General features: G+C 43.0%; 2 protein-coding genes across 3 annotated transcripts in view; one reads left to right on the top strand and one right to left on the bottom strand.

The window, feature by feature from the left end:
* The first annotated feature begins 785 nt into the window (after positions 1-785).
* Spcs1 (signal peptidase complex subunit 1) lies at positions 786-2,395 on the top strand. Its single transcript, XM_036199579.1, has 4 exons — positions 786-1,104; positions 1,434-1,493; positions 1,578-1,664; positions 2,124-2,395. The coding sequence occupies exons 1-4, from the start codon at positions 889-891 to the stop codon at positions 2,250-2,252; spliced, it is 492 nt and encodes a 163-aa protein (XP_036055472.1). The 5' UTR covers positions 786-888; the 3' UTR covers positions 2,253-2,395.
* A 4,249-nt stretch (positions 2,396-6,644) lies between these two features.
* The window catches only part of Nek4 (NIMA related kinase 4), a 41,950-nt gene continuing 30,281 nt past the window's right edge, over positions 6,645-18,313 (bottom strand). For both annotated transcript variants that reach the window (XM_036199494.1, XM_036199495.1), the window contains 4 exons: positions 15,767-15,855; positions 13,908-14,110; positions 12,260-12,393; positions 6,645-7,466 (listed from right to left, as the gene is read on the bottom strand). In XM_036199494.1, coding sequence (XP_036055387.1) covers positions 7,374-7,466; positions 12,260-12,393; positions 13,908-14,110; positions 15,767-15,855 — 519 coding nt within the window. In that variant the 3' untranslated portion in view covers positions 6,645-7,373. The remainder of the gene's footprint in view (positions 7,467-12,259; positions 12,394-13,907; positions 14,111-15,766; positions 15,856-18,313) is intronic.

Here is an 18,313-nt window from a genome sequence, read left to right as displayed (position 1 = left end):
CTTGCTCACTAATAAGGGAAAGCTCGCGCATTTGAAATACACACCACCCTTGAAAAAGGGGGCTAAGAGAAACTTAGCTGGTCTTTACTAGGAGGGCCTGGTCTGGGAGTGTGAGAGCCATGGAAACCTGCAACCAAGTAGTTGGGCTGAATTTGGAACCCTGTAGGTGGGAGTATGATAGCTCATTCCATAAGGCGTGGGGTCACCAGGGCCTCTTCTCCGAGGCAATCTCCTTTCCCTGGAGAATGTGGCTCGGTTATCTTCTCTAACTCTAGGGGTCATTAATGGCCTCCTTACGCTTAGGAGTGACGGGGAGGTGGTGTGGCACTCCCGGGATCCCGCCACGCTCTGACACGCCAGGTTAGAGCCGCGTCAGACGAATCGTGGCCCTCAGCAGCTCAGCGCAGCCGCCTTTACCTGCACTGGGAGGAGGGGCCGCCGCCCGCGCCCCGGCCCGCCCCGCCAGCTCAGCGCTCGCACCGCAGGCCCCAGCCCCAGGCCCACCGGCGAGCCGCCCGCGTCCACCGCACTCCGGCCGTGGCCCACGGCCCGCGAGCTCTGCAGCAGCCACGTTGTGCCACAAACCCTAGTCTGACCGTGGCTCCCGCTTCCAGAGAGCCACGCGCAGCAGGCGCCACGGGGCAGCCCGGTTGCCCGGGTCCTCCCTGGAAAAAGGCCGTCGCTATGGAGACGCGGCGCGTGCCGCTGGCCGTTTAGAGGCGGGGGTGGGGGTGGGGGCGCAGCCCGCAAGTGATTCCCGCCGCGATCGCGGCTCCCGGCAGCCGGTAGCACTGACCGGCGTACGATGCTCCGGCCAGATCGCAGCCCCAGCCCTCGTGAGCAGTGTGCCGGGTTCGAGGAACCTTAAGAGACGTACCTCCTTTGGTGATGGCGCGGGGCGGGGCCAGAGGTTGTCCGTGCTCGTCAGAGACATCCGCTTCCGGGGCCACCGCCGACGGATTGAGGGGCTCGGCAGGTCGGCCAGCCTGCGTTCGGTGTCTCAGCCCGCAAGCTACACTCCTTAAGAATCAGCTACCCTTGCTTTGTCGTCGATCTTCTCCGCCAATCATGCTGGAACATCTGAGTTCGCTACCCACCCAGATGGTGAGGACTCGCGTCCTAGGTCCCCGCCCGCCACTTAGGAGCCTAGCTGCTTCTAAAACCCTGCTGGAATACCGACTGGTGCTGCGTGGTTCGCATCCCCAAAGACCGCCGTAACTTTCCCCTACTAACTCTTCTCTGCCCCAGAAAGGATTCCCTTACCCATGCTCCGTTAAGATGCCAGAGTTTCCCCGAAAATCAATATTTTGCTTCCTTATTCGGGCCCTTCTGGGAAACTACAGGCGTTGAATGTGCCAACACACAGAGTTCCCCACAAGAACTGCAGTCTTTCGGTAGTAGGACCAACTCTGCCCCTTCTCTTTCGTCCCTAGGATTACAAGGGCCAGAAGCTAGCTGAACAGATGTTTCAGGGAATTATTCTTTCTTCTGCGGTAAGTATTGCTTTTACCTTTAATCTTGTAATCCCGTCTCCTTCTGTTTGACTGTATTTAATATACTTGGGTTTTTTTTTTCAGGTCGTTGGGTTTATCTACGGGTACGTGGCTGAACAGTTTGGGTGGACTGTCTACATAGTTATGGCCGGATTTGCTTTCTCTTGTTTGGTAAGAAATTTGTGGGTGTTTATTAGCAGCAACATAAATTTTCTGAATTGGGAAACTTGGTTGGACCTAGTAGTGAGAACCAGAATCAGCTCTTTCTTAATCTTTCCCATTAATGTTTCTGCTTTGTATTATTGGAAAAGTAGAATGTTAAATAATGTCAGCTGGTGTGAGCTGCACAGAAGAGCAGAGCTTTCTAATTTCCTTCTGCAGCTTACTCCAGGCAGTAAGATAAAATATGGCAGGGGTTTCCTATTGTGCCCACTGCCTCCATCTTTCTTTTAGTTCTTAAAACTGTATGTATAAACACTTAAGGCTTGTTTGTTCTCACCACCTGCCGTACCTTTTCTGGTCATTTGTTCACCTTTAGCATGGTGGTTATTTGGGGACCAGACATTATACATAATGATCTTTTAAACTTTGAGTGGAAATACATGCTGCCTCTTCTCCTTTTTGATCTAGCTGACACTTCCTCCATGGCCTATCTATCGCCGACACCCCCTGAAGTGGTTACCTGTTCAAGACTCAGGCCCAGAAGACAAGAAATCATCGGGGGACAGAAAAATGAAGAGACATGCCAAAAATAATTGATCGGCACTTTCATGATTCAAGTTGTATTTTAACTTATAACTGTTTTATACCATCTCTTCATAATCTTGTTATGGAGAACAGGAATATAAGTATACGATGCTTCTTTCAGGTGTACATGATGAATAAACACCTCATAACTGCTAGCACTTTTTTTTTCTAATAGAGTTTTGCAATAAATAGGTTATCACTATGTAGACCAGGCTGTCTCCAAGCCCCAAATCCCCCTGCTTCAGCTTCCCAAACTAAGATTACAGGCATATGCTACCACACCTGGCTTGATAGTCCAATTTGTAACTATCGAAGTTTCATAATTCAGTATGAGTCACTGAATGGTTTTTTTGTTTGTTTTGTTTTGTTTTGTTTTTTTGGTTTGTTTCTTTTTTTTCGAGACAGGGTTTCTCTGTGTAGTTTTGCACCTTTCCTGGAACTCACTTGGTAGCCCAGGCTTGCCTCGAACACACAAAGATCCGCCTCCCTGAGCCACCGCCACCACCACCCGGCAATTGAATGGTTTTAATGGTGGGTTTTGGTGGTGGTATGGTGATGTTTTTTGTTTGTGCATTTATTTGTTGTTTGTTTGAGACAAGGTCTTTCTGCCTGGCCCTGGCTGTCCTGGAACTCTATGTAGACCAGGCTGGCCTCACAGAGTACTGAGATTAAAGGCATGCCGCACCATGCCTAGCTCAAATGCTATCAATTAAAACTCATGGTGCAATTCTATGTCTGATCTTTAGTTGGTTATTTTACAAAACTTTTATAAGAAGCCAAAGTTAGATGTTTATGTTTAGAAAACGTTAAGCATCATCTTCTTCTGTCACTGCAAGTTCCTAGATTTTTTTTTTTTAATTCACACTTTTTTAAAATTTTTATTTCGTGTGTGTGTGTGTGTGTGTGTGTGTGTGTGTGTGTGTGTACACGCACGTGCATGTTGAGGTTAGAAGACAGTTTGCAGGCATTGGTTATCTCTTTATACCATCTAGATCCTGGAGCTGGAACTCAGATTGTTGGATGTTTTTACCAGCTGAGCAGTATCAACAGCCCCCTTGTCTCTTTCTGTTTTTTTGTTTTTCATTTTGAACATTTACTTGTATGTACTGTGTGTGGGCCCACATGTAGAGATCAGAGGACAGATGTGGGAGTCAGTTCTTTCCTTCTGTGTGGGTCCCAGGGATTGAACTCAGGTTGTTAGGCTTAGCAGCAAAAGCTTTTGCCTGCAGAGCCATTTCACAAGACACCCCCCCCCCCACACACACACACCCCATACACACCCTCCCCCCCCAAACCCCCCTCCCACACCACAGTTCTTTTTACATTTTTAATTTTAAATAATCCTAATTGTTGGAGAGGAGGCAGTTTCAAGCTTAGAGACCCCCAGGAAGCCACCAGACTCCACAGCCAGGTGGCTATGGGCTGGACTGAGAACCCAGCCCTACCCAGACACCTCTGCGGTATCTCCATCCCATTATGCTGGAGCCAAACCTATGGTGGCCAACCTAGCCAACAGGCCAGGGAGGAAGCAAGCCTGAGGTGAGGAGAAAGGAAAACCAAGGCGCTGGGAGAGGGAGAGGGTGGCCAGTAAGTCTTCACAGCAAACACCTCTGCGGAACCCACCAATGTGAGTCTAGTAAGATAGCAGTTTGGCACCCCGGGGACAAGAGCATTTAAGCAGAAAACGTGTGTGCTTGAGGGAGCCCAAAGTCGTAACTATAAAGCTGGACATTGCTTTTAAGAGCTCCAAAGGACTGAAAAGAAAAATGTGCTTAAAGGTCTCATATTAGGAGTGGATATGGAAAAATTATTAAAAGCAGGGTTGTATTTCTTAGGACTTCCCATATTATGAGTTTAACATCAGCAAAGATCCTAATTCCACAAACCCAGAAAAGATTCTTTTAAAGAAAAATTAAGACAGAGATGAGGCATATTGTTAAGTATAATAAATGTGATTGGAAACTTAGAAGCTGGGTTAGAGAGATGGCTCAGTGGTTAAGAGCACTGGCTGCTTTTCCAGAGGTCCTGAGTTCAATGAGTTCAATTTCAACCACATGGTGGCTCACAACCATCTATAATAAGATTTAGTGCCCTCTTCTGGCCTGCAGGGATACGTGCAGGCAGAACACTATACATAATAAATAAATCTTTAAACAAAACAAAACTTAGAAACTTTGCAGAGCAGTGGTGGTGCATGCTTTTAATCCCAGCACTCAGGAGGCAGAGCCAGGCAGATCTCTCTGAACTCAAGGCCAGTCTGGTCTACAGAGTGAGATCCAGGAAGGCACCAAAACTACACAGAGAGAAACCCTGTCTCAAAAAAAAAAAAAAAAAAAAAAAAAAAAATTAGAGAAAGTATCAGAATTAATGTTTCAGAAACCAGTGTCAACGGATTATCACATCAAAGTGATACATAGAAAAACAGTAAGAAAACGCAATATTGCTATATATATATAAGATTTTTTTTGTTTTACTCTTAACTGTGTGCATGTGTCTGTATAGAGGTGTGTGCATAGGAGTGCGGGTGCCTATAAAGGCCAAAGGTCCCGGGTGTGATCCACCTGATGTCAGTGTGCTGAAAATCAAATTTGGATGCTTTGCAAGAGTAGTATATTCTCAGCTGCTGAGACATCTCTCTGTGGACTCTTTTTAATTACATGTACATTTATTTGTGTATTATGTGCAGGCAGGTGCACCACAGTATGAATGTGGCGGTCAGAGGACAGCTTGCCGAGGTCAGTTCTCAACCATGTGGGTCCAAATTCAGACCATCAGACTTGTACTTACTTAGCCATTTCTCTGGCTCAAGAATACATTTTAAAATGAAGATGGAAACTTAGTGAATGTTTAAATAAAAACAGCATGGGGGGTTGGGGATTTAGCTCAGTGGTAGAGCTCTGAAAAAAAAAAGAAAGAAAGAAAAAACAATATGGGGAAAATTTTTTGAAACAATGTGGAAATATGAAAACATGGCATTATTGTTTTTTGAGACAGGGCCTGGAGCTCACTACACAACCATGCTGGCCTAGAACTCCAGCATCTACTTCCCAAGAACTGGGATTAAAGGTGTGTACCACCATACCTGGTTTAGTGGTTTGGTTTTGTTAAACGGGAGAATTTTTTTTAAAGCTAGGAAGATAATTGTAATATATTTATGCCAGTAAGTTAGAAATAAGACTATCCAGAAAGACGTAGGGTTCTAGAACTTTTAAGAAATGACCAGCTCGCCAGGCAGTGGTGGCGCACGCCTTTTATCCCAGCACTTGGGAGGCAGAGCCAGGCGGATCTCTATGAGTTCAAGACCAGCCTGGGCTATAAGGTAAGTTCTTCAGGAAAGGCTTCAAAGCTACACAGAGAAACCCTGTCTCAAAAAAACCAGAAGGAAGGAAGGAGGAAGGGAGAGAAGGAGGGAGGGAGGGAGGAAGGAAGGAAGGAAGGAAGGAAGAAAGAAAAGGAAGAAATGGCCAGCCCAGGAAAGCTGGCTGGGTGCTAAAGATTTACACCCAGCTGACAGTGGGTCTTCAAGCTGTTCTCATAAACCCATCAGAGCAAAACGAAGAGGCTAGGGACTAGGCTGTGACCTGAATTTTAAGACTGTAAGGTCAACAGGTTTTACTTTATTCAATACTTTTACCTCTTGGCACAATAAAAACAAAGGACTAAAAGAGACCATTAAAATATTGGTGTGTAATTCTCAAAGAAAATGATTTCCCCCTACAAACAACATTTGGAGCTGACACAGTGGTGCATGCCTTTAATCCCAGCACTAAGAAGCAGGCGGATCTCTTGTGCGTTGGAGTGCAGTCTGGTCTACATAGGGAGTTCCAGGACAGCCACTGCTACATAGTGAGACCCTGTCTGAGAAAAAAAAAAAAAACATTTGGAGTAATTTTCAGTCCTTCAAATATAATGGTGAGGGGCTAGAGAGGTGGCTCAGCAGTTCAGAGCACTTGCTGCTCTTACAGAAAACCTGGGTTCAGTTCCCAGCACCCACATCAGGTGGCTCACAACCACCTGCAGAACTGAGTCCAGGGGATCCAACACCTTCTTCTGGCCTCCTCAGACACCTGCACATACATGACACATACGTGTACACACACACACACACACACACACACACACACACACACACAATGAAAATTAATCTTAAAAATGAAAATTTTTGTATTTTATTTATAAAAATCTTTCTAGATGGACATTACTTATTAAGTAACACATGTGATATACAATTCTGACTTTTTTTTTTTTTTTTTTGAGATGAGGGTCTCTAATATGAGCTGGCCTTGAACTTACTTTGTCATCCAGGCTAGCACTGAACTCATGACCCACCTGCCTGTGTTTCTCAGGTGCTAGGATTCAAGTGTGCACCACTGCACCCAGCTGTCCAGTTACACATTTAAGATATAGAAACTCAACTGACACTTTATTGTACATAAAGACAGACATTGCCTATAACCAACTGAACTAAGGACCTGGACTTTCCGTAGACATTGCTTAGTTGAAAGAAGAATTCACGTTTAAGAGATGTCTTTGCTGATGGAAAAAAGAAATGAGTTATAAGCTACACTTCAGACTGAACAAGAGTTCTAAGAGTCTGAAGACTGAACCCCACTAAGGTTCAGATTAAATTTAAAAAAAAGGTTGTTCATATGCAACATAGACTTTCATGGTCTTTAACTCTATTCCCAGAACACTAAGTGGACATTATCGAGTAAACATCACTACTCTCGAAGGTTATAAACAATAGCAAGTAGAAGGAGATGCCAGTTTTTTCTCTTCTTGCTTTTATCACTGCAGTACAATATAATCCAACGTTTTCTGGCCCCATTTCTAGCTAGTTAATATCTTTAAAAATAAACTAGATATAAAGTTGATTTAAGGCTCAGTAAACAGTAACAAATAGAACATTTTTCCTCGTAAAAATAAAATGATATTCAAGGTTTTTTCTTTTGTGAACATGTTTCATGTTAGGCTAGCCTGTCTAATGTTATATAATAAGAAGACTCCAAAGAGAGCCTGGAGGATGGCAAGTGGCCTCTGAGTAACTGAAACAGGTTTGTTGTTGTTGTTGTTGTATAGATTGAAAAACCTTTGAAAATAGTCTTTAGTTCTGGCAGCACATTAGAACAAATCTCAAAAATTCACATTTTCTTCAAAAAACTTCAACTGGCGAGCTTTCACACTGTAAGCTGTATACTTGTCCCCCATGTGCTCCCGTAATCGTTCCTATTTGAGAAACAGAGAAGAAAATCAGGACAGAACAGAAAAATAATTCCTGTGATCTCTAAAACAAAGGTTTTCCTGAGTACCACACTGTAATGATCAGGTCCATTCCAGTAGGTCACCATGTCAGATAAGAAGGAAGCTCTGAGCCCCAAGCTGGTGGCTCTTGTCACACAAGTCCAAGAGGTGGGGTAGTGGCAGGCAGTTGGCTACAAGGGTCGGCCATCAGAAAGGGGCAGCCTCACACCCCAGATTATTCATTAGGTAAGATAAACCAATAAGGTGGAGAATTTCTTCGTCTGGGAACTTGAAAAACTTGTGCCAAATCGGCAAGCCAGCTGCTTCTGCCTTGCCTATCTGCTTTGTCCTTTGCTGAATTGTACATTTAAAACTGCTTCATCTTACTACTCCCCTGAATTTGTTGTCTTACTTCTAACAATACCAAGGAGAAAACCATATGGGGAATACTACCAGTTATGTTTACATAAAATTACATAAAACGTATGTGTATGATCTAAGTACAACTGTGTAAGTTCAAACACGCTGTGGTGCACACGTGGAAGTCAGAGAGCAGTTCTGTGGACTTGGCCCTCCACTTCCACTTTTACATGGCAAGAGCTTGTCCCCACTGCACCCTGTACCCCTGAACACCTCCTCTCTAGTCCACACTGCTGACTTCTACATAACATTTTGAAACTTTCCCTGTCTCGAAAAACCAACAACAAAAAAAATTTTTTTGAAACCTCAAATCCAGACCTGAATCCCATCCTCAAGTTCAAGGCCTGCCTGAGTGAGTTTGAAGCCAAGCTAAGCAACTTAGTGAGTGAGACCCAATCTCAAAATAGAAAAGGGTGACTTACAAGACCTAACTAATAACCCAAAGAGGCGTGGCATACATACAGATCTGCTGAAATGGATGCTGAAATTTAGAATAACACCTAGTATGTTGAATGGATATGATAGCTATTCTGATAGAATTCACTGAAGACACAGCATCACTTTGATGATATTCTGGTAAAAATACATAACCTGGAGGTGGAGGCAGGAGGACTGAGCATTTCCAGACTAGCCTACATAGTAAATTTGAGACCAGCCTAGGCTACATGAGACCCTGCCAGTAAATAAAAGAATAACCTAGCTCAGAATGTAGCCTATGTCTGTCAGACCAGCATCAAGAGGCAGGGGCAGGGGACTACCAATCTGAGGCCAGTTTATGTTACAAAACAAAGGCCCTCATTAAAAAAACACAATGTAAAACTACTCATGAGAACCTAGAGAAGCCCAGTAGCTGGACTGGGACTTAATCTTGCTTAGCACACAGTGCGCATTGGCCTTGGTCTCCAGCACTGCATAAACTGGGTTTGGCAGCATATGCCTATAATCCCAGCACTTGGAGTAGGGAAGTAGGAGCATCAGAAGTTCAAAGTCACCCTCAGCTACACAGCAGATCTGAGGTCAGCCTAGGCTACATGAGACCTGTCCAGAAAAGAAAAGAAAGGAAACAGAAGAAAATAGAAAAATACAAAACCACATGCTATTTTATTTTAATTTTTTGGGTTTTTTGAGACTAGGTTTCTCTGTCTTCATCTATAGACCAGGCTGGCCTCAAACTCAGAGATCTGACTCTGCCTCCCGACTGCTGGAATTACGGGCTCCAAGTGTTATTTTACTGAACACATGGTCTATACTCTTGAAAAGGGTCAATGTGGGGGCTGGAGAGTAGGCATAGAATGTATGAGAGAATCCATTCAAGTGCTAGTGAGGTGGCTCAGTGGGTAAAGACACTTGCCACTGAAGCCTGAGGGCCTCTGCACTGCATTTGATCCCCAGAAACCACACAGTGGAAGGAGAGAACCAACTCTCCAACTGTCCTTCACTCTCCACGTTTGTCATGGTATGTGCATGTATGTATGTGAATGCATGCATGCATTCACACATGCACACGCAGTAAATTAGTGTAATTTTTAAAAAGATAGAGGGCTGGAGAGATGACTCAGCAGTTAAGAGCACTTGTTCCTGCAGAGGACCTGGGTTCAGTTTTCAGCACCCACATGGTCCATAGCTCAAGCTCCAGGGGATCAAATGCCCTCTTCTGACCTTGGTGAACACTAGGCATGCACATGGTGCAGAGACAAACATGCAAACAGAACATTCACACACATAAAATGAAATCTAAAAAAACTGTTTTTGGTTTTTTCGAGACAGGGTTTCTCTGTATTGTTGGTGCCATGCGCCACCACGGTCTGTCTGCCTCATCTGTGCTCTTAACAAAGTTTGCCTGAAGATCAGAGGGCAGAGCCAGCCATAGAGGTCAGGCAGTGGTGGCACAGACCTTTAATCCCTAGGAAGGTTGAGACAGGATGTGATATGGCTGGGCAGAGAAAGGAATATAAAGTGGGAAGAGACAGGAGTCCGGCCCTTTTGGCTAAGGACTCAGGCATTCAGTCTGAGGATCCATGGAGACAGAATCTCACCGCTCTTTCGGCCTGAGGATTTGGTAGTGATGAGAAGTTTCTCTCGTGGCTTGTTCCTTTGCCTCTCTGATCTTTCAGCATTTACCCCAATATCTGGCTCTGGGTTTTTATTATAGGACCATTTAGGATTCATGCAACAGCCTCCTTGCTCCCAGGTAAAAGGCTATCTTTCTGGGAGAAGCAGGACATCAACATGTCTATCATTCTACTGCAAAACTGAAGCTAAAATCCAGGAGAGTTCAGCCAAGAAGCAAGAGTTCCTCTTCTGCCCAGCACAGCCTATTGGACCGAGATTTGACTGGGGGTGCAGCCACACTAAAAACAATTGGGTGTCAATTACCGAGATTTGACTGGGGGTGCAGCCACACTAAAAACAATTGGGTGTCAATTACCTTTGTCCCAGACTACACAGCACAGTATCCCAAGAAAACCAGAACCTACTACCTGAGTCCTCTTCTCCTCCTCTAGCCAAATGCCCCCCTGACCACCGCCACCACCGCTGCCCACTCTCCCCTGTCTCTTCTTCAGGCAGATCTTTCTATTGCCCAGCCAGTCTGAAACACTTGGAACCAAGTGACCTCCTGTCACAGCCTTCTGAGTACCTGGGACTGCAAGCAAGTGCTACTAAAAGTTCACAAAGTTTTACTTTTAAAAATAATTTATTCGGGGATTGGGGGTTTAGCTTAGTGGTAGAGTGCTTGCCTAGCAAGCGCAAGGTCCTGGGTTCGGTCCTCAGCTCCAGTTAAAAATAATGATAATGATTTATTCTTATTTTATGTATATTGGTGTTTTGCCTGCATGTATTTCTGTGTGAGGATGTCAGATCTTGAAGTTACAGACAGTTGTTAGCTGCCTTGTGAATGCTGGGAATTGAACTCAGGACTCCTGGAAGAGCTCAGTGCTCTTAACCGTTGAGCCATCTCTCCAGCCCCCTCACAAAGTTTTAAACAGATTAATAAGCAAGAAAGATTCGGAATATGAAAATTAGAAATTAAAATGGAGATATTACTTTCAATTCTACACAAATAAAAAATATTGCAACAACTATAAATGATTGTATGGCAACCAACTTCATAACCTAGTTGAAATTGAGAAATTCCTAGAAATAAACAACCTACCAAGACTGACTCACAAAGAAACAGAAAATCTGTATAGGCTCATAGTGTTAGGATTGAATCAAATATTGCCATACATTAGGAGAACCATTTGTAAATCTTACATCTGATGACAGACTTGTATCCAGAATATATAAAAACTCGACAATTTAAAGGTTTAAAATAAACATTTCTCCAAGGAAAATATGCAAATTGTTAAAATATATGAAAATACACACAACATCATTAGCCATCAAGGAAATACAAACCAAACTTATAATGAACACCATTTTATACCCACTGGAATGTCTATCATCAAGCAGACAGTAACAAGGATTGTCAAGGGTGTGGAGAAATTGGAACTTCTTATCTTATACTGCTAGTGAGAATATAAAATGGTATAGTCACTTTAGAGAACATTCTGGAAACTGCCCAAACATTTCAATATAGCTATTGTATGATCAAGCAATTTCACTCCGAGAGCAATGTACAAATCCAAGAAAAGTGAACCCTCACAAAAAATTGCTCATGAGTGTTCAGAAGAGTTATTTATAAAAAAAAAAAAAAAAAAAAAAAAGGAAACTGGGCTGGAGAGATGGCTCAGTGGTTAAGAGCACCAGTTGTTCTTCCAGAGGTCCTGAGTTCAATTCCCAGCAACCACATGGTGGCTCACAACCACCTGTAATGAGATCTGGCGCTCTCTTCTGGCCTGCAGGGATACATGCAAACAAAACACTGTATACATAATAAATAAATAAATAAATAAATAAATAAATAAATAAATAAATCTTTTTAAAAATTGGAAACCACACAAATAACCATCCCCTGATGAATAAACAAAATTCACAGGATAATATATTTGGCCATGAAAAAGACTGATGCATTAGTACATGTTATTACATGGAGAGAAGCAAAACACAAAGGTTACTTGTATGAGATTCCATTTATACAGACCATCCAGAATAGGAAACATGCAAATATATGTGGAGAGAATGACTTGTGACTGCTTGGGGTAGCTGGGGATTCATGAAATAATGGAGAACACTGCCAATGTTCTAAGGTTTCTGCGGGGAGCAGGGGAAATGTGTAAACACTGGCTATGGTTATCTATGGACAATGGACATGGACAATCACTGAAATGTATACTTCAAATAAGCAAATCACATGGTACATCAACTATATTATGTATATTTAAAAGCCTGTAACACAAGCAGCTTAAGACACTTACCTCTCTCTCCAATTCATCTTCCTCCTCCAAAATATCATACACCCGCTCTAGAAGCTGAACTCCCAGGCCCTGGATTACATCAGCTCTCAAGACTTCGACTATTCTCCTGATCTTCTCAGAACCCGATATGATAGCTAAAAATGCAGCAACAAAACCAGGGGCAGTAAGACCACTACAGTGAGAACAGTACAGTCTTTACAGATCCTGCTGAGGCTATTTTCACTTCAACAAGAGTCCGGCCTAATGGTTTCATCTATACATCGCTCTCTGAGCTGGGCATGCTGGTGCACACCTCTCATCCCAGGCAAAGGCAGGTGGATCTCTGTGAGTTCAAGGCCAGCCTGGTCTACAGAATAAGTTCCAGGACAGCTGGGGCTGTGTAGAGAGACCATGTTTCCAAAACAAACAAAAAAAGAAAAGAAAAAGAAAAAACCCAAAGTATCAAAAAATAAATAAATATACCTTTTTTTGTTTTATTTTATTATTTTTTTAAAAGATTATTTATTTTAAGAATGAGTACTCTATCTGCATGTACAATTTTATACCAGAGGAGAGCATCAGATCCCACTAGTGATGGTTGTGAGCTGCCTCGTAGTTGCTGGAAATTGAATTCAGGACTCTGGAAGAGCAGCCAGTGCTCTTAACCACTGAGCAATCGCTCCAGCCCTTTGTTTTATTTTTTAAATTTCTTAGTTGACATACAATACTGTGTTTCATTATGACATTTGTATAATTATTGCACTTTGATCAGAATTACCTCCTATGACCTCCCCAAACCTCCCCACCAGTCACTAGCCCCCTTTCCTCACTTCCAATAGTGTCCTATCCACTTCCTTACCATGTCTATGTTATTATCATGTTACTTTTTTCTGATTGAGTTAGGATCTTAGTCTGTAGCTCAACAAGCTGCAAATTCCAAGTGATACTCCTGCCTCAGCCTGCTAAGTACAGTGATTATAGGCATGAGTAACTCTGTCTAGCTTATATATATATATATATATATATATATATAAAATTCATATTTATTTTATGTGTATGCCCACAGAGACTGGAAGAGGGTCTCAGGTCCCCTGGAAACTGGAGTTACAGATAGTTACGAGCTGCAACGTGGACAGTGAGAATTGAACCCAGGTCCTCTGGAAGAGCAGCCAGTACTCTAAACTGCTGAGCCATCTCTCCAGCCCTTATACTTTAGTTTTTAAAAAATTGGTAGTTCAATTCCCAGCAACCACATGGTGGCTCACAACTATCTGTAATGAGATCTGGCGCCCTCTTCTATATACATAATAAATAAAAAAAAATCTTTTAAAAAAATTGGTTTTTCAGGTGCTAGGGATAACCGGAACCCAGGGCCTTGCATGTTAGCTAAGTGCCCACCACTAAGTTTCACCTCTAGTATTTTAATGCTTAAAAATTAGTCATTGGCTGGGCAGTGGTGGCATATGCCTTTAATCCCAGCCCTCATAAAACCAAAACATAAAGACATATAAATTTTCATGAAACTTTGGAATGTATCTACTGACTACATAAGATATACCTTTTATGTAGCTATCCAAAGGAGAAATTAAAAACAAAAACAACTTACACTATCAGCCTTGTTCTCCACTAACTGAATTTGCTATTCTGCGTGAAAGAATCCAGTAGTCACCTGAAGGCAGCTGCTCGCAGTGGAGCTTCGCTTCTTCTGCAACCTTGCCGTGAAGCACCAGCGTGTCACGATACTTCCGATGAAGTTTGAATTCTGACACTGGATTTAGTACCAGGAGATCGTCACAGCTCTCTTTAGAGTCCAGCTTAAGAGTCTGAGTCATCAGCTGCACCAAGTCACTCATTTCATTTGTATGGCTCTTCCTGAGGGGGGAACATTCCTTAATATTTACCTGACTTCCCGACAAGTTAGATGTGAAAAGACCCTTAGGGAGTTCTGCTTGCCAATGCCCATGCACTTGCTGTCTGACATACTGACCCTTCTACAGCAACTATAATCTTATAAAATACAAAAATCAACTGTAGGAAGGCAATGAAGACTGAACCAAATCGACAGGTGGCTTTGGAAAGGAGTCCAGTTCTAGCCCAAGGGCAGACCACAGGCATCTCAAAACACAGAAGCAGAGCTTCAGGTTTTCTGACCTGCAGAAGCAAGGGTCAGGGGTCAATAGCCACTGCAAATGGAAGGTGAGAGGGATCTGAGAAAGGAGGGTCAGAAAGAAACAACCCAACTTTGTATACAAATTCTACACAGCCATTTCCAAGTGACTTAATTTTACACAAATATAAAAGTCAAGAATAGTCACAGAAATACCAGCCTCAGAGAGCTAAAATCCATAGGCTCCAAACTGAAAAGAAGCAGGAGAGATCTCCCTTGTGAAGGGGAAAAAAATCAAATTTATAGAAACAAGCCCAGAAGTGACCGAAGTAATAGAATGAGTAGCCGAGGACACTGAAGTGGTTGTTATAGATATATTTCATATGGCTACAGAGAGAAGAACATAAACATGCTAAGGGAACAGTATGGAAGACACACAATGGGCCTATGTTGAACTTTTAGAGATGAAAACACAATGTGTTAAATGGGGTGAATGAACTAGACACAGATAGGTGAGTGAGCGCAAATCTTCCGTAGCAATAGAATCTATGAAAAACAGAATAAAGAAAACTGTGGAAGACTAATCTGAGCATCACAGAGATTGTGGCCAGTCTAATAAGATTTAAGATTATCTAATTAGATAAGCAGTCTAATACACATTTATTTAGAATTCTCAGAGAGCAGTGAGACCCTGTCTCAAAAAAAGAATCCTAGAGAAGGCAAAGGGGTGTGTGTGTGTGTGTGTGTGTGTGTGTGTGTGTGTGTGTGTGTAAAGCTCTAAGGAAAATAGCAGCCAACACTGATAACAACTGCAAACTTGTAGGTCCAAGAATATACTCTGTAAGAATTCTGAATGAAAATTACAGTTTCCATAGAAGATATAAACGTTAAAAAAATTATTTTTAAGATTTATTTATTTATTATGTATACAGCATGTGTCCTACAGGCCAGAAGAAGGCACCAGATCTCATTACAGTTGGTTGTGAGCTACCATGTGGTTGCTGGGAATTGAACTCAGGACCTCTGGAAGAGCAGTCAGTGCTCTTAACCTCTGAGCCATCTCTCCAGCCCCAAATGTTTAAAATTTTTAAAAAACTCTATGTGTGTAAGTGTCTTGCCTGCGTGTATATGCACCACCTTCATTCAGTGCTCCCAGAGCAAGAAGAGGGCTTCGGGTCACCTGGAACTGGAGGGGCAGAGGGTTGGGAGATGCCATGTGGGTGCTGGGAAGGGAACGCAGGTACTCTGGGAGAGCAGCCAGCCTTCTTCACCACTGAGCCCTCTCTCCTTTCCTCTCACAGAAGAGGTATTTTAAGCTCCAGCATGTACCACAAACCATGTGTAATGTTATGAGTACCACAGGTAGGAATACTTTTTAGACTCAGTTCAAACAGAAGTAAGACAGAAAACCAAGAACTTACCCCTCCCTGGAATCCCCATCTGATTTATCAGTTGAGCTTGTAGAAGAACTTAACTCATCCTCAGATAGACCATGTATAAGTCTCTTTTCCTATTAGTGTTTGGAAAGAACAAAATCAAGACGTAATACTCAAAATGTTTTAAGTGCAGTAACCAGACATAATGTACCTCCATGCAACTAAAAAGGAGAAACTCACAGAAAACCTGAAGTTAATTTATTCAAATGAATGCCTGTCGGTGGTGGTGCTCACCTTTAATCCCAGCACTCAGGAGGCAGAGGAAAGTGGATCTCTGAGTTCAAGCCATCCTGGTCTACAGAGTGAGTTTTAGGACAGCCAGGGCTGTAACACAGAGAAACCCTGTCTCAGAAAACAAAACAAAGTGAATTTATTCAAATGCTGTCCCAGTTCACTCCTGGAGTTCACAATTGAAGACTGAGGAACAGCAGGGTCTCAAGTAATGAAGGTATTTCCTTTGCAGAGCAGAGTGGATGGCTGTTCTGGTGATTCGGTTCTCAGGCACAGGGGCTTACCCCAGAAGGAGCATTTTAAACAAAACACAATGACACATTAATCCAGGCAATTCCTACTTGCTCCTATGTGAAATATTAAAGTTATTATACAGGGTTACCTAGTATAATTCACATAAACCTCACAGCTTTAGAAAGTGCAGGTGTCAATTAGTGAAGTAACTAAATGATACTGTAAACAATACACCAGGTTGCTAGTGGCTCATATCTAATCCCATCACACAGGAAATTTAGGCAGAAGAATTGCCGTAAGCCCCAGGCTGGCCTAGGCTTTATATAGTGAATTTGAGAAGACTCTATCTCAAAAACCTTAAATAACCTGACACAAACAGGAAACTAAAGATTCATCATTAGCAACTGAGTTAAAAATCTGGCCATAAAGCTGGGCAGCGGTGGTGCACACCTTTAACCCCAGCACTCAGGAGGCAGAGTTAGGTAGGTTTCTGTGAGTTCAAGGCCAGCCTGGTCTACAGAGTGAGATCCAAGACAAGCACCAAAACTACACAGAGAAACCCTGTCTCAAAACAAAACAAAACAAAACAAAACAAAAATCAGGCCATGAACATGGGATATTTAGTGATACAGAAAAATAGACCAAGTGTTGCCTAATGGACAATCTTAGCCTGACCTACTGGTACAGGACTGTAATCTCAGCTACTTCAGAGGCTGAGGCTGAAGCTCAAGTCTAGCTTGAGTGGCTATAAGATCAACTAGTGAGTTTGAAAACCGTGTCTCAAAATAAAAGTTGAAAAATGGTCTAGGGAATATACTTCAGTGGTAGTATACCTGCCTACCAAGTGTGAGACCCTAGGCTCAATCCCCAATATCAAAAAACAAAAACAAAACAAAGAGAGAGAGAGAGAGAGAGAGAGAGAGAGAGAGAGAGAGAGAGAGAGAACAAGACAACTCCCTAAGAAAGGCTTCTGACTTAAACCTTCAACTGTTAACAAGAATGCCTGGAAAATATATGGCCTTGGACTAGAGAGGTCACCTAGCCATTAAGAGCACTCGATGCCATTCCCAGCACCCACATGGTGGCTCACTACTATCTGTAACTCCAGTTCAAGGAGATCTTCTGGCCTCAAGGGCACCAGGCATGCATGTAGTGAACAAACACACATACAGGGAAAACACTCATACACATTTAAAAATGTGTACCTTCAATGAGTTAAGCATAACCTTTTAAATTATTATTTGAGTTCTTTTTTGTTGTTGTTGTTGTTTTATTTGTTTATTGGAGGGGTTGTTTTTGTTTTCTGGTTTTTCAAGACAGGGTTTCTCTGTAACCTTGGCTATCCTGGAACTCACTCTAGGCCAGGCTGGCCTCAAACTCATAGAGATCCACCTGCCTTTGCCTCCCTAGTGCTGAGATTAAAGGTGTGCGCCACCACCGCCTGGCCTGAATTCCTTTCTTGATCAAAAGTGAAAAAGAGGGCTAGGCATAGTGGCACACATTTCTTTTAACCCCAGAAATTGGAACATTGGCAGTAGGAATAAGCACGGCCCCCTAAGCTCACAGATTTGAACCCTTGGTCACACTGAGAGGCACCAGTAGGAGGTATGGCCTTGTTGGAGGAGATGTGGACTTTGGGATCTCTTATGCTCTAGCCCAGTGTCTTGTTCTCTTCCTGCTGCCTGCGGATCCAGATGTAGAACTCTCAGTCACTCTCCAGCACCACGTCTGCCTGTGTGCCACCATGCCCCCCACCATGACAGCAATGGGCTAAAACTCTGAAACTGTAAGCCAGCCCCAATTAAATGCTTTCCTTTATAAGAGTTGCCATAGTCATGGTGTCTCTTCAGAGCAACAGAACATTAAGACAGATATGGAGACAGGAGAATCAAGAGTTCAAGGTCATCCTGGGCTACACAACAAGATTTAATCTTAAAATGAACTGAGTATGGTAGTGTATGCCGGTATTCTTAACACCCAGAACATGGAGGCAGGAGGATTTGGAGGTCACCCTCAGCTACATAGTAAGTATCAAGTCAGCCTCGGTTTCTGAGACTCTGTCTCCCA

This window comes from Onychomys torridus, chromosome 9 (genome assembly GCF_903995425.1).
Source record: "Onychomys torridus chromosome 9, mOncTor1.1, whole genome shotgun sequence".
Classification (NCBI taxonomy): domain Eukaryota; kingdom Metazoa; phylum Chordata; class Mammalia; order Rodentia; family Cricetidae; genus Onychomys; species Onychomys torridus.
The sequence above is the reverse complement of the archived record's forward strand: the minus strand, read 5'-3'. Positions and strand labels throughout refer to the sequence as shown.